This window comes from Carlito syrichta, unplaced genomic scaffold, assembly GCF_000164805.1.
Source record: "Carlito syrichta isolate Samal-C Ts95f unplaced genomic scaffold, Tarsius_syrichta-2.0.1 Scaffold305682, whole genome shotgun sequence".
In the NCBI taxonomy this organism is placed as follows: Eukaryota; Metazoa; Chordata; class Mammalia; order Primates; family Tarsiidae; genus Carlito; species Carlito syrichta.
In genome coordinates this window covers 177943-193919 of record NW_007249778.1, presented here as the reverse complement: position 1 = coordinate 193919, position 15977 = coordinate 177943, and the positions used below count along the sequence as shown (strand labels likewise).

Here is a 15977-nt window from a genome sequence, read left to right as displayed (position 1 = left end):
CACTGCAGCCTCGACTGCTGGGCTCCAGCGATCCTTCCGCCTCAGCCTTCCAAGTAACTGGAACTACAGGCATGCGCTACCATGCCCAGCTGATTTTTGATTTATTATAGAGATGAGGTCTCGCCAAGTTCCCCAGGCGGATCTCAAACAATCCACTCATCTCGGCCTCCCAAAGCGCTGGGATTACAGGCTGAGCCACCGAGCCCGGCCAGTGATAAACTATTTCATAAGGAGTTGCAAAATAGTAATGTTTCTAAAGATCAATCCTTTTGTATTTATTAGCTGGAATTCTTTTTTTTTTTAGATTAGAAAATATAGTTTATTTAGAAAGTAAATTTGAGAGAGAAAGAGGAGATTCACCTCCCCAAGGTAGGCGAGGAGTCCAAAGCTAAATGGCCTATCTGGAATTCTTTAAGGAGAACTTTTCTGTAACCATTGTTTGGTTATCCTGAAATGTGGTTCATATAAAGGTTGGCTAAATTTTTATTTTATTTTTTCTTGAGTTAGAGTCTCACTCTGTCACCCAGGCTGGAGTGCAGTGGCACGCTCACGGCCAACCCAGCATTGACCTGCTGGGCTCCACAATTCTTCTGCCTCAGCCTTCCAAGTAGCTAGAACTACTGGCATATGCTACAACACGTGGGTAATTTTTTTTTTTTTGATTTATTATAGAAATGAGGTCTTGCCAAGTTGCCTGAGCTGGTCTCAAACCCATGGGCTCAGGCAATCCACTTGCTTTAGCCTCCCAAAGTGCTGGGATTATAGGCTGAGCCACTGAACCCGACCAATTTTGATTTTTTTAAAAAATTCATTTTAGAGTAAGAGTTGACTAGCGACTTCCAGGAGTAACCATTGAGGAATTTTTAAATATCATTATAAATTCATGGATTTTTATATATTTGATATGTTTCAAACCATTGCATTTATGATTCCTTTTAATGCTTACACTGTCATATCTTTGACTAGTGGGAGCCCCTTAAAATTGACTCTATGGCCAGACGCTGTGGCTCACACCTATAATCCCAGCATTTTGGGAGGCTGAGGTAAGAGGATTATCTGAGCCCACGGGTTTGAGACCAGCCTGGGCAACTTGGCGTGACCTCATCTCTACAATAAATCAAAAACAAAATTAGCTGGACGTGGTAGTGCATACCTGTAATTCCAGCTACTTGGATGGCTGGATCATCTGAGTTTAGTAGGTCGGGGCTGCGGTGGCCATGAGTGTGCCACTGCACTCCAACCTGGGCGACAAAGTGAGACTCCAATTCCAAAAAAAAAAAAATTGGCTCTATAACCCGATTAATCTTTAACATCTAATTTGCTTTTCAGCACAAGATGCCCTGACTCATCTTGTACATTTCCTGCCCCATACCTGGATTTGGCCATTTCTTCTAGGAGCCATTTATTCTTTTTGTGTAAAGTGATATAGACCAGCATCTAGGTCCTAGAGTTGCTCACTTTTCCTGGGTTGTTATTTTTCCTAGGCCTTTTCAGTGCACATAACTAGGACTTTTCTTTTTTTTAGGCTATAAAAAATCATGTTTCTACTGATATTTCCAACTTAAAGGAAAAGTTTAAAAAAAAAACTTCCTAATAATGTTGAACTTCATGTAATTTTCTTCTTACACCATTCTGTTGCATTGCCTGTATTTGTACTATTACCTCTGCTTGGGCTAACTCTTCTTCAGCTCTTCAGAAACAGCTCAAGAATAGTCTCTCTTAGGAAACTTCCATAACATTCATATTTGTCTCCTTTTGGTGCTCCCACAGCGCCCTGAAACCCATCATGGTACTTAGCGCATTATGCTGTTTTGCTTCTTATATGTGTTTCCTCTATTTGATTTTAATTTAATCTCCCCAAGAGCAGGAAAGCCTGTCTTATTTTTCTCCAGTCCTTAGCATAGGTACTGGTGCATAGTAGGTTTCAATGAGTATTAAACCAAACTTGTTTTTGAATGTTGTTGCTGCTTTGTTTTGTGATCTTATCCTTTGTATGCAAGATAAATATAGTATCCAAGTGAACGTCTGAACAGTTAAAAACTATTTAGTGGCTTTATTTTGGAGATGAGTAACAAGCTTTAAAGTCATCTCATAATTGTCTATGAACTTTTTTCCTCCACAGTATGTTTTTACTCAGTACAACAAACCATTCTTCAGCACATTTGCAAAAACATCTATGTTTGTTCTGTACCTTTTGGGCTTTATTATTTGGAAACCATGGAGACAACAGTGTACAAAAGGATTTCGAGGAAAGCATGCTGCTTTTGTAAGTTACTAATTTTAAGTTTGTTGGGAAGGGGATCTTTTTTTTAAAGTTCAAAGTTGTATTAGTTTCCTTAAAGATAGTCAGATTTTAAGTCGTTCAGTTAAGTGAGTGAAGATGATATAAGAAAACCTGCTTTTGTCTAAAAATTTAATTTAGTCAACTTGGTATCAGAATCTTTTGTGAGAACTCAAAAGTATATGATCAGTTTCTTTCTCTTATCCCATGTAAGAGAACATTCTCTGAATTGTTAAAAATTATTGAAGTAGCTCTAATCAATTAATGTGGAGATAAAGATGAAAGTAAAAAATAAGAATATCAGCCATTGCCTCGTTAAGCTATGGTCTGGCCATGTCCTTGAGCTATGGTGACCAAGTTTCCTAGCTTTGGTCCCCTCCCCTACCTTGGGGAGGTGAACCTTCTCTATTTCTCTCTCTTTTTAATTTACTTTCTAAATAAATAATATTTTCCAATCTAAAAAAAAGAGAATATCTAGAGTTTGTCATTTGCAGATTAGATGAGTATCTTCTAACTAGTTGATGACTGTAGAAACAAAATAACTCAAAGTTTTATATATTAAAATGAAAATATCATATTTCAGATATTGGGGCTAATCAAATTATATTCTTTTCATTGGTGTGATATGACATGCTCACTCATAGTGTTGAGAGAAATGTTAGTTTATATAGTGATGTATCATCCTTGTAGAAGTAGAAATTTTGAGTTTTTGAAAAGATTATAAAACTGTTCTGTATGATGATCTTTTTTAAAAACATTTTTGCTCTCTTTTTTATTGTAACAAAATATAACATAAAATTTACCATTTTAACTATTTTAAAATGTACAGCCAATGACACTAAGTACAATCACTTTGCTATGCAATCATCACCAGTATCCATCTCTACAACTTTTTCATCATCTTTTTTGTTGTTGTTGTTTTGATTTGGAGTCTCACTCTGTCACCCAGACTGGAGTGCAGTGGCAGCTCCCGGCCACCGCAGCCTCGACCTGCTGGGCTCCGGCAATCTGTTCGCCTCAACCTTCCAGGTAGCTGGAACTATGGGCGTGTGCTACCATGCCTACCTAATTTTTGATGTTATTGTAGAGCTGAGGTCTCGCCAAGTTGCCCAGGCGGGTCTCGAACCTGAAGGCTCAGGCAATCCACTCACCTTGGCCTCCCAAAGCGCTGGGATTATAGGCTGAGCCACTGAGCCCGGCCTGTATTTTTCACTTAATATATTGTAATATCTTCCCAGGGAATAAATAAAATCTGTTTTTGTATTCCTATTTTATTTAACTAACCCTTGACAATTAGATTGTTTCTACTTTTTATTTTGCTATAAGTAAATAGGAATATTTTATTTTTTTGAGTTGGAGTCTCACTCTGTCGCCCAGGTTGGAGTAGTATGCTCATGGCCACCGCAGCCTCGACTTGCAGGGCTCAGGTGATTCTTCCACCTCAGATTTCCAAGTAGCTGGAACTACAAGCATGCACCACCATGCCCAGCTAATTTTTTGATGTATTGTAGAGATGAGGTCTCTCCAAGTTGCCTAGGCTGGTCTTGAACCTGTGGGCTCAGGCAGTCCTCTTACCTTGGCCTCCCAAAGTGCTGGGATTTTAGGTGTGAACCACTGTGCCTGGCCAATAGGAATATTTTTATGCTTATCTATAGTTATTTATTTGGAGTAAATTCCTTTTTTTTTTGAGTGGGAGTCTCTATTGCCCAGGCTGGAGTGCAGTGGCACACAACAGCCACCACAGCCTCTACCTGCTGGGCTCAGGGAATCCTTCGTTGTCAACCTCCTAAGTAGCTGGAACTACAGGTGCATGCCACATGCCCAGCTAATTTTTTGATTTATTGTAAGAGTTGAGGTCTCAAACCTCTGGACTCAGGCAATCCTCTCGCCTCCACCTCCCAGAGTACTGGGAATATAGGTTTGAGCCACCACATCTGGCTAGGAGTGAATTCCTAAAAGCTGGATAAAGGAATAATGTCATTTTAAAACTTTTGATTCTAATTGCTACTTTGGCATCTTTAATGATTACACTAATTTATATCTCTGTTAGCTTGTATGACTAAACACACATTAAGCACTCATTAATCTCATGATTTAACCTTAACCAAAATCTTAACATTTGCCAATTTGATAGGTAGACAAGGATGTTTTGGCATTTGGTAAGTGAACAAATGTTTTGGCATTTGGTAGGTGAACCTGCATATTTTCAGTTACTTTTTCAAATATTTTTTGGGCAGTAGATTTCTTTTATGTGTTGTCTGTGTCTTTTCCATTTTTCTACATTAATTCCCCTTTGTGTCATTGATTCATAAGGTGTCTTTTATACATGGACTCTAGTGTTTGAATCTTGTTCTATCACTTGCCAAATTTGTGACCTTGGGCAAGTTATTTAAAATCTTCAGATTTTTAGCAGAGATAATGAAAGACTAGCTGTGGATATAAAATAAAATCGTACTTATATAGCATTAGCACAGTGGTTCTCAAAATGTGGTCCAGGCCCTGAGATACATTCATGGGTTCTTGAGGTCAAAACTAGTTTCATGGTAATACTAAGATGTTACTTGACTTTTTAACTAACTCCATCCATCTTTTCCTTACTTATCTGAAATGTTACAAAAGTATTGTGAAAAGGACATAAACTTTGAAGTAAGACTTAACTTAGGTTCTCATTGTGGCTGTCAGGATTAAAAATCTCTCAGGCTCAAATTCTTTATCAATAAAATGAAGATGAAAACACCTACCTTGTATGGTTGAAGACATAGCATTAGTTGCTATTATTATAATAACAGTTATACTCCTACAGGTTGATCTGGATTTTTGGTTCTGTTCTTTAGAGATGCGTCTGACTTGTCCTACATTATAACAAGTTGAATTGTATCTTATATCCTGTTTTCTGTGTTTAGTTTACAGATGCTGAAGGTTACTTTGCTGCTTGTACAACAGATACAACTATGAATAGTTCTTTGGTAAGTACTTCTTTTTTGTCAGAAAAGGAACTGGTGGATCTGAGCCATGGCAGAGAGAACTGAAATAACTTTGATGGCACCATATTTATATATTTATAAATATTGCAATATAAATAAGTTCAATATTGGGTACTCACTGTGGGGATTGTAATTTGTACTTTCCTTCTTACAGAAAACTAGGGCCTAGAGGTAAGCCACTTAGCTATCTCTGAGAAGAGAGGAGAATGAGAAACTGGTTAAGGGGAGAAAATAGTAAAGGATAGCCCTTTGTTTCTTTTTTTTTTTTTTGAGTTGCAGTTTCACTCTGTCGCCTACCGCAGCCTCAGCCTGCTGGGCTCAGGTGACCCTTCCACCTCAGCCTTCCAAGTAGCTGTAACTACAGGCATATGACACTATGCCTGGCTAATTTTTTGATTTATTGTAGAGATGAGATCTTGCCAAGTTGCCCAGGCTGGCATTGAACCTGTGGACTCAGGCAACCCTTTCACCTTGGCCTCCCAAAATGCTAGGATTATAGATGTGAGTCACCGTGCCCGGCTAGTCCTTTGTTTCTTACCAACTTTTTTTTTTTTTGAGTCAGGGTTTCACTCTGTTGTCCAGTCTGAAGTGCAGTGACACAATCATGGCTCATTGCAACTTCAACCTCCTAGGCTCAGGCAATCCTTCCACCTCAGCCTCCTGAGTAGCTGGGCTTATAGGTACACATCACCATGCCCGGCTAATTTTTTGATGTTTTTTTGGTAGAGACAAGGTCTTACTATGTTGCCTGGGCTTATCTAGAACTCTTGGGCTCAAGCAATCCTCCTGTCACCATCTTCCAAAGTGCTGGGATTATAGGTATGAGCTAACATGCCTGGCTTTACCAATTTTTTCAACTTATGCTCATCATTATCATTTAGGAATAAATACTTTTGTTTGACACTGAGAATATATAAGCAGATTGTTCATTTGTCTCTTTAACATTTTTTTTTTTTTTTAGTTGGAGTCTCACTCTGTCACCCAGGCTGGAGTGCAGTGGCAAGCTCACGGCCACTGCAGCCTCAGCCTACTGGGCTCAGGCAATCCTTCCTACTCAACCTTTCAGGTAGCTGGAACTGCAGGCATGCGCCACCATGCCTGGCTAATTTTTTGATTTATTGTAGAGATGAGGTCTCACCAAATTGCCCAGGCTGATCTCGAACCTGTGGGCTCCAGCAGTCCTCTCACCTTGTCCTCCCAAAGTGTTGGGATTCTAGGCATAAGCCACCGCGCCTGGCCTTATTTAACCAATTTTGTAGAGTGCCTAATATGATTTAAGCACTTATTCAAGGCTCTGGAAATACAACTATTATCTAGTGTTTGAGTATGTGCGTATTTGAGAGGGGCTAGGTAATAAGCAAATAATTAACATATTAAGTTATTCTAAGTATTTATAATCTAGCTGGAGAGATCATACGTAAAAAACTTTTTTTAAGACCGTCACTTAGGCATCTCTCTCAAATGTATTTTTAATGATACTATTTTTCTTTTCAAACATGGCATTTTATCTGAGAAAAATTTTTAAATTGCTCTAAAATTTAATTGCAATTTGTGAAGCACTGGCTTGGTGACAGTACAGCTTATTATTTATTGTCTGGTTTTTTACAACTACAGTTGCCTGCAGAGTAGGTTTCTATGTACTATGAAGAATTTCTTTTTGTTGGGATCTTAAGCATCAGCGATTTATTTTAATATCATTTATCTCTATTAGTGTAGAAGGCAGAGTTCAGATGGCAGCCTCTTCTTCTTATCATTTTTCTACTCATTCTTGCTATTATCTGTAAGATGGGTATATCAAATTGCTCTAGGCCAGATGCTATAATGAAAAGTTCAATATAACAAAGAGATTATTTCTATTTCTAGACCCACTCTCTTCATTTATTGAATATATATATTTTTCAGATTACCAAATATACTTTATTTAAAAGTAAGTTAGTGAGAGAGTGAGAGAGAGAGAGAGAGAGAGAGAAAAGAGAAAGAGAAAGAGAAGATTCACCTCCCCAAGGTGGGGAAGGGGGACCAAAGCCAGGAAGCATGGTGACAGCCATAGCTCAGAGTCTAGTAAGGCAATGATGGGAATAGTTTTTATTGGCAGAGTCCTATACCGGGAATTAAAAAAAGAAATCAACTGGGCACAGTAATCCTAGCACTTTGGGAGGCTGAGGCAAGAGGATTGCCAGAGTCCAGGGGTTCAAGACCATCCTGGGCAACTTGGTAAGACCTCGTCTCTACAATAAATTTAAAAAAAACTAGCTGTACTTGGTGGTGCGCACCTGTAGTTCCAGCTACTTGGAAGGCTGAGGTGGAAGGATCGATCGCCTGAGCCCAGCAGGTTGAGACTGTGGTGGCCATGAGCATGCTACTGCACTGCAGCCTGGGTGACAGAGTGAGACTTTGACTCAAAAAAAAAAAAGAAAAAGAAAAAATTTTAAAAATTGTGTTAATTTTGAAGACACAGCCTAGTTGGAGCTTTGTATCCTAAATATATAGATCATCTGAAAAAGATTTGCAAAAACAGTTGAGGAATTTAAATCCACCTAAAAATATGGATCTTTGGAATATAGCTAGACAGGTTGGCTTTAATTCTATTGTCTGTCACTTGGTTCTTTTTTGTCTCAGCTTCTAGAAAAGTTCCTTTAAAATACCTGTTTTGCTTATTTTGTAAAGTTATTGTGAGTACTGAGAAATATATGTTTAATTGCTCTGGACTTGGTATTCAATACATAGTAATAACTAATAAGTGGGTTTTTTCTGTTGTTATTATGTAATAATCATGTAAAGGTTTTCAAGAATTTTAGGTTTTTTCGTTGAACCTTACATAATAAGAGGAATAATTTGTAAATATAAATACATATATGTGTGTGTGTGTGTGTGTGTGTGTGTGTGTGTGTGTATGATTATCTGTTCATCAACTGCCTCTCGATTAGACTGCGTGATCATTGGGTAACAGACTTTGTCTTTATTCACCTTTATATCCCCAGGATCTAGAACAGTGCCTGATATAGTAGGAACTCAATATATATTTGTTAAAAGAATGAATGAAAAGGGATAGGAGATAATCTGTTAGCAGAGAGAGATCTATTTTTATGACATTTAAGTATTAGATGTCATGATCTGCCATTTCTGTTATGTTACATTTCTAAACTTTAAACTGATTATTTTCTGTCATTGTACCTGTGTGGATTAGTTGAGTTTCCTTCTTTAAATCTTGGAAATGCATTTTAGGGAAGTTACAATGTTTAAACATGGAGCTGAACACCATGTTTTAGATGGCATCTGTGTCTACATACTATCTCTTTGTTTTAGTCAGTATATTAGCTTTTATACTTGCTGTTTATATTTATTTTTGTTGCATTCCAGAGTGAACCTCTGTATGTTCCTGTGAAATTTCATGATCTTCCAAGTGAAAAACCTGAGAGCACAAACATTGATACTGAAAAAAGTGAGCAAAACTTAAAGTTCTGTAATTTGAAAATAGGTAGAAAATTTAGCTTTGTTCAAGCCACCTCAAAGCTTAGTGTTTATGTGGGTTGACTGGAATCACCTAGCAGTTCTGCTCTACGTGGTGTTGGCTCAGCCTACAGCCATCTGGAAGTTTGACTAGACTGTGAATCTGATATAGTATTAGTATAATCATTTCCAGTAACTCAACTGGAAAAAATTTCCAAACATCAGAAATCTCTATGATTGCATCATATATATATTTTCAAATGGACAATATCCTCCTCAACATGCCCTCAAAGAGCCTAATAGCAAATTATAGGCATTTTGTTGGTTCTGTAAATTTAGTAAAGAATGCCAGCTTCAGCATAAGGTAGAGTATTTATCCATAATTTGTTTTGCAAGTAATGGATCTAAAGAGAAGTGCATCACATGCTTTCCAAGGAAAATAATTCTCATAAATTGGGTATCCATGAGAAAAAACCCAAATAAAATTTTACTAGAAATGCTAAAATAATAATCATACTAAAATCCTGAACTAAGCAGTTGTGTATATGTAGTACACAATTACAGAAACCTTGTTTGATTATCGGTCTCATTTTAAGCGCTTTAAAGCATGTTTATAAGTGGAAACATTTTTCCTGCTATCTTTTGAGTGAGGAGAGCTGCCCCAGGTAGTAAGTTAACTCTGGTTTTCATTGACTGTCTTACTCTGACCATAGATGAATTAAATAATGCACATTTATCAGTAAATTAAAACTTGTACTTTTATGGGAGGGGAATTATGTAATAATTTTTTACTGTATTTTGCCTTTTAAGCTCCCAAAAAGTCTCGTGTAAGGTTTAGTAATATCATGGAGATTCGACAACTTCCATCAAGCCATGCATTAGAAGCAAAGTTATCTCGCATGTCATATCCTACTGTGAAAGAACAGGAATCCATATTGAAAACTGTGGGGAAACTGACTGCAACTCAAGTGGCAAAAATTAGCTTTTTTTTTTGCTTTGTGGTAGGTCTTCTCTTTATAATATATTTGGAACTTGAATTTTAAGACAGTGTACATATTAATTTGAAGTATGAAATGATTAGGTTGTTGTAACTTTAAACTCTGCTATCAGGCATCATTGGGAAGTTAGAGTATCAAAGTGAGTACAGTAAATGCTTGTCACACCTCAAAGAGTTAGATTTCAATAAGTCCTGTAACACTTCAACTATTTATATATATTATACCCACTCATGCATGCATAAAATTTAGGAAATTGTTTGGAATTTGGCATTACCTCAGCATCAGAAGTATGAATAGAGTTATTTTATACTCTGATGTATGTAGTATGAGGGCTGGCAAATATCCAGATACTGCATGCATTGATTTTTTTTAAATAAATGTTTTTGCAGTTTATTTTATTTTATTTTATTTTTTGAGTTGGAGTCTCATTCTGTCTCCCAAACTGGAGTACAGTGGCACGCTTACAGCCACTGCAGCTTCGACCTGCTGAGCTCAGGTGATCCTTCCACTCAGCCTTCCAAATAGCTGAAACTACATGTGTGCACCACCGAGCTTGACCAATTTATTGTAGAGACAAGGTCTCATCACCATGTTACCCATGCTGATCTCAAACCTGCGGGTTTAGGCAATCCTCTCACCTCTGCCTCCCAAAGTGCTGGGATTACAGGCATGAGCCACTGCTCCTGGTTTGTTTGCTTGTTTTAAATGAGTATAAGGCAGTATTGAAATTTATTAATTTTTAAATAAATAATTAATTAATTATTAATTATATGCGACTCAGTTTCTGAAATAAATATGTAATAAACACAGCTTCAGTGGACCCTTGAACAAAAGGGGGTTGGGACACTGAGACCTCATGTGGTCAAAAATCCATGTATAACTTAGATCAAACTTCCCCAGAAGTAAACTACTAATAGCTTACTGTTGACCAGGCGGCTTACCGATAACATAAACAATGTTAAACTTATATTTTGTATATTGTATGAATATATACTGTATTCTTACAATAAAGTAAACTAGAGAAAAGAAAATCCTAAAGAAGAGAAAATATATTTACTATTTATTAAGTGAAATTCCCCATGTTCACGTGAGGTAGGCTGAGGAAAGGAAGGAGTTAGCTCTGCTGTCTCAGAGTTGGTATAGGCAGAAGATCTACTTGTAAGTGGACCCATGAAGTTCAAGACTGTGTTCAAGGGTCAACTGTTTATGATAAAAGTTTAAGTAAGGGTGAAAAGACAAGAGTCAGATTAAATGGGTAATGGGGCAGGAACTGGCTGTGGAATGTGATGATTATGTCAGGAACTTCAGTTTAAAGGACGACAGCTACTGCAAGTGAGCATAGCTCACCTGCAAAATGACAGGAAGACAAAAATAAACTGAGCGATATAGCCTATTGTCTATTGAAAGGAAATATATCTCTTCCTTGATTAAGCGAACTTTTTCTTAACTTAAAACTCTGAGAGAAAAATATTGCATAAGTTGTTACATAATAAGACACTATTCTTTTAGCGGGTTTACAGATATATGCAGGTAATCGCCTTTTTGTTAAGAACTCTGTTTTTGAAACTATAATAAAATATACATAACATTTACCATTTTAACCATTTTTAAGCATATGGTTAGTAGCATGAAATGCATTTACATTGTTATGCAAATATCACCCCATTCATCTGCAGTGTTTTTTCATCTTATAAAACTGAAACTCCGCCATTGAGCAGTAATGCCCCATTCCCACCTTCCCTGGAAACCGGTCTTCTAATTTCTGTTTCTATTAATTTTGGCTATTCTATGTACCCCATATGAGTGGAATCACATAGTATATGTGTTTTTGAGACTAGCTTATTTCACTTAGCATGATGTCTTCCAGGTTCATCTATGGTGTAACATGTGTCAGAATTTCCTTCCTTTTGAAAGGTTTGGCTAATATTCCTTTGTAAAGATATATACCACATTTTATTTATTCTTTCCTCTGTTGATAGACTCTTGGGTTAGTTTCACCATTAATAGCATTAAAAAAAATCAACCTGAAATACATTGTGAAAATAGAGAGCTATTGTAGTCTTTGTAATGGCATTTCTGTGGCAAATCAGAATAACATAATCCAAGTATACAGCTGGTTCTGTGTATCCTTGGGTTCTGCATTCGTAGGTTCAACCAATTATGGATTGAAAAAAATATATATTTTAAAATAGAAGAATACAAAAAAATATATAAATTTAAAAAATAGCATAACAACTATTTGCATAGCATTTATTTAATCTAGAGATAATTTAAAGTATATGGGGGATGGTTGTAGGTTATATGCAAATACTACACTATTTTATGTAAGGTACTTGACCATCTTCAGATTTTGGTATCCTGGCAGGGAGAGGGGTGGGATGAAGGCTCTGGAATTATTCCCCTGCAGAAACAAAAGGACAACTAGCTTTTTGGATACTTAACTCAATAGGATGATAAACTTAGATAAGGTTGAGAGCAGTGTTGTTCAGCAGAAACATAACATGAGCTTTGAATATAGGCCATTTATGTAGTTTTAAATTTTCTAGTAGATGCATTAAAAAAGGCACACAGAAAAAGGGCATTAATTTTAATACTATATTTTCATTTAACATGTAAAATATTTCTTTTTTTTTTTCAGTCAGAGTCTCAGGCGATCTTTCCACCTCAGCCTTCCAAGTAGCTGGGACTGTAGGCGTGCACCACCATGCCCAGCTAATTTTTGATTAATTGTAGAGATGAGTCTCCCCCAGGTTGGTCTCGAACCCGTGGGCTCAGGCAATCCACTCGCCTTGGTCTCCCAAAGTGCTGGTATTATAGGTGTGAGCCACTGTGCCCGGCTAACATGTAGAATATTTCAACATGTTTTTGATATAAAATTATTGATGAGGTAGTTTACATTCTTTTTTTGTACTAAAATCTTCTAAGTGCAGTGTGTAAAATAATTAAAACACATTTCTATTCAGACTAGCCAATTTCAGTTGATCAGTAGCCACATATGGCTAGTTCTAATGTATTGGACAGTGTAGGTCAAAAGGAGTTAATGATTACCATATTTGCCAGTCTTACCTTGAATATCTTTTTCTTATTAGGTCTGATGGTGGTCTGTTTTTTTTCTGAAAGATATAATTTAGGTGATACCGACTTTATCAAGAATATCTCTTAGATATCCAGAGAAAATGAAATTGGCATCTCAAAGAGATGTCTGTATCTCCATGATTATTGCACAATATTCATGATAGTCAAGATATGAGAACAACCTAATTGTCCATAGATGGATGGATAAAGACATGTAAGATACACACACATACATACACACATCACACAATGTAGTATTATTTGGCCATGTTACTATTTGCTATTTGGCCATGTTGCTATTTGCAACAAAGTGTGTGAACCTGGAAGGCATTTAGCTAAATGACATAAGTCAGACAAAGAAAGAAAGATACAAATATGACTTCACTTATATGTGGAATCTAAAAAAGTTGAACTCACAGAAGCAGAGAGTAGAAGGGTGGTTGCTGGGATCTGGGAGTGAAGAAATGGAGAGGTATTGGTCAAAAGTATATTCTTTAAGTAGTTAGATTAGTAAGTTCTGGGAACTTGTAGAAAGTAATACTATGGTTTTTTGTTTGTTTCATTTTGAGTCTGGGTCTCACTCTGTTGCCCAAAGAGAGCAGTATTTTAAGTGTCCTCACACCACAGAAATGCACACACAATGCTATGAGATGTGAATGTACTAACTTACATGACTGTGATAATCAATACACAAGTATATGTAAATCATATTATCTTATAATACACTTTGAACTTACACACTTTTGTCAAATATCTTTCAAAAACACCTTTTATGATAAGAAGGAATTATCACTCATGAAATAATGACATATTACTAATTTGTTTTTTGTAAATAGTTGTACTAAACTCTGAGATAATGAAGGGTGATATTGTTTTTTTGTTTTTTTTTTTGAGTTAGAGTCTCACTCTGTCGCCCAGACTGGAGTGCAGTGGCTGCTCCTGGCCACCGCAGCCTCGACCTCCTGGTCTCCGGCAATCCTTCCGCCTCAGCCTTCCGAGTAGCTGGAACTACAGGCGCGTGCTACCACATCCGGCTAATTTTTTTTTGATTTATTGTAGAGATGAGGTCTCGCCCACCCAGGCGAGTCTCGAACCCACAGCCTCAGGGAATCCACTCACCTCAGCCTCCCAAAGGCGCCAGATTACAGGCTGAGCCACCGAGCCCGGCCTGAAGGGTGATATTGTATGGATAGTTTTTATTGGAGGATAGTCTAGTGGGTAATCTTTTGTGGTGAGGATGCTGTAGAAACAGCCAGACATTGGGGTTTTGGGAAAGGTAGAGAATGGGAAAGTCATTCTGGAAAGAGTTCATAGCTAATGAAGAATTCTTTGAATGCCTGATATCTAGTGATCTACTTTTATTTCTTTTTCTTTTGTATTTTGAGTTGGAGTCTCACTCTGTTGCCCAGGCTGGAGTGCAGTGGCATGCTTATGACCACCACAGCCTCGACCTGTTGGGCTCAGGCAATCCTTTTGCCTCAGCCTTCCAAGTAACTGGAACTACAGGCATGTACCACCACACTTGGCTAATTTTTTTGATTTATTGTAGAGACAAGGTCTCGCCAAGTTGCCTAGGCTGATCTTGAACCTCTGAGCTCAGGCAGTCCTCTCTCTTCCACCTCGCAAAGTGCTGGGATTACAGGCATGAGCCACCACACCTGGCTTGCTTTTATTTCTTTACCTTGCACCAGCAGGGACTAGTGAAATTGTTTGGAAAATGAACACAATATTTAAGTATTAAAGTAGGAAGAGAAGTAGATTGAGAAAGCTAATCATCATCTCATGAATGCTATCTGTTCTTGGAGTAAATCTCTAAAAGATAGTCAAGGGTATCTTTCAGCTACAGGCAGATTGTGGCTTCTATTGACTTATGATGTTTGACTTATATGACTTGTTTGATATTGCCCATCTCACCAATTGTTACTTCATCATCTCATTTAGATTACCAAATGAAATTACCTAGGAAATCAGAAGATTGCAGGTAGAGTCAGCACTACTTTGCCACTATTTCATTCTGGCTTTAGCCTTGAGTACGGTATAGACTGAATGGAGGCTACTAGGCGCTCAGCCATCTGCTGCCTTCTGGTAGCATGCCACAATCATATGTCTGTGCTGCTGCTTTGCAGTGTAAATGCTAGTCATCATACTACTCACTTAGCTACATATTCTGAGAGAGATTCAGAGATGTCCCTCTTTTAATAGAGACAAGTCATCTTTCAGTCAATCTGTGTAAGTAACAGACAACAAAAACAGTTCGACCATCAGTCAGTTTACTTTGATTGACTCAGCAGTCCACTTCTTAGTATTTACTGCAGTGACACTCATACACATGTGCACAGGTGGCATTAAAATGAGAATGTTCATGGTAGCATTGTTTGAAATAGTAAAGAAGTGTTCATCTACAAAAAAGGATGACTTATTAGTAATAATAGATTAACATTGGATAACACACATGCATACCACCACACATGCCAGACTTCATCAATTTGATTTATTCCTTAAATCAAAGTAGGTACAGGATTTGAAATATAAGAGTATCCTAACATAGTTGAGTAGAAAAGAAGAAAGAAGGAAAAAACAGTCCTCATAGCTAGAAAACTTACTTCACTAAATCTGAAGTTGCAAGAACTCTTTTGAGTTGTGTCTTCAAACTGAGAATCAGAAAAAAATCACAGCCAGTAAATTCACAATTTTCTTTTTCTTTTTTGGGGAGGGAGTGGAGTCTCACTCTGTCACCCAGGCTGGAGTGCAGTGGCATGCTCACGGGCCACCGCAGCCTCTACCTGCGATCCTCAGGCGATCTTTCCTCCTTAGCCTTCCAGGTAGCTGGAGCTACAGGCGCACGCCACCATGCCGGCAAATTTTTTGATTTATTGTAGAGATGAGGTCTTGCCAAGTTGCCCAGCCTGGTCTCAAACCTATGGGCTCAGGCAGTCCTCTCACCTTGGCCTCCCAAAGTGCTGGGATTATAGGCATGAGCCACCGTGCCCAGCCAAATTCGTAATTTTCATAGGGTATTTTTAAATTCCCAAAGTGAATATAGTCTTTTATCTCTCAGTCCAGCCAGCTAGCTCTTTTTATCTTCACGGACATAATCTTGATTAATAGATTTCTGATTATGCTGTGTTCATCTGTACATATTTTAATGTCTGAGAGTTTCCCCAAATATACATTTGATTTATATGAAAT

The 15977-nt window shown here is 37.5% G+C and overlaps 1 protein-coding gene across 1 annotated transcript in view; it reads left to right on the top strand.

Moving 5' to 3' along the window:
* The window catches only part of SLC35F5 (solute carrier family 35 member F5), a 46306-nt gene that overhangs the window by 5873 nt on the left and 24456 nt on the right, over positions 1-15977 (top strand). The window contains exons 4-7 of the mRNA XM_021714583.1: positions 2123-2266; positions 5185-5247; positions 8626-8707; positions 9526-9716. Coding sequence (XP_021570258.1) covers positions 2123-2266; positions 5185-5247; positions 8626-8707; positions 9526-9716 — 480 coding nt within the window. The remainder of the gene's footprint in view (positions 1-2122; positions 2267-5184; positions 5248-8625; positions 8708-9525; positions 9717-15977) is intronic.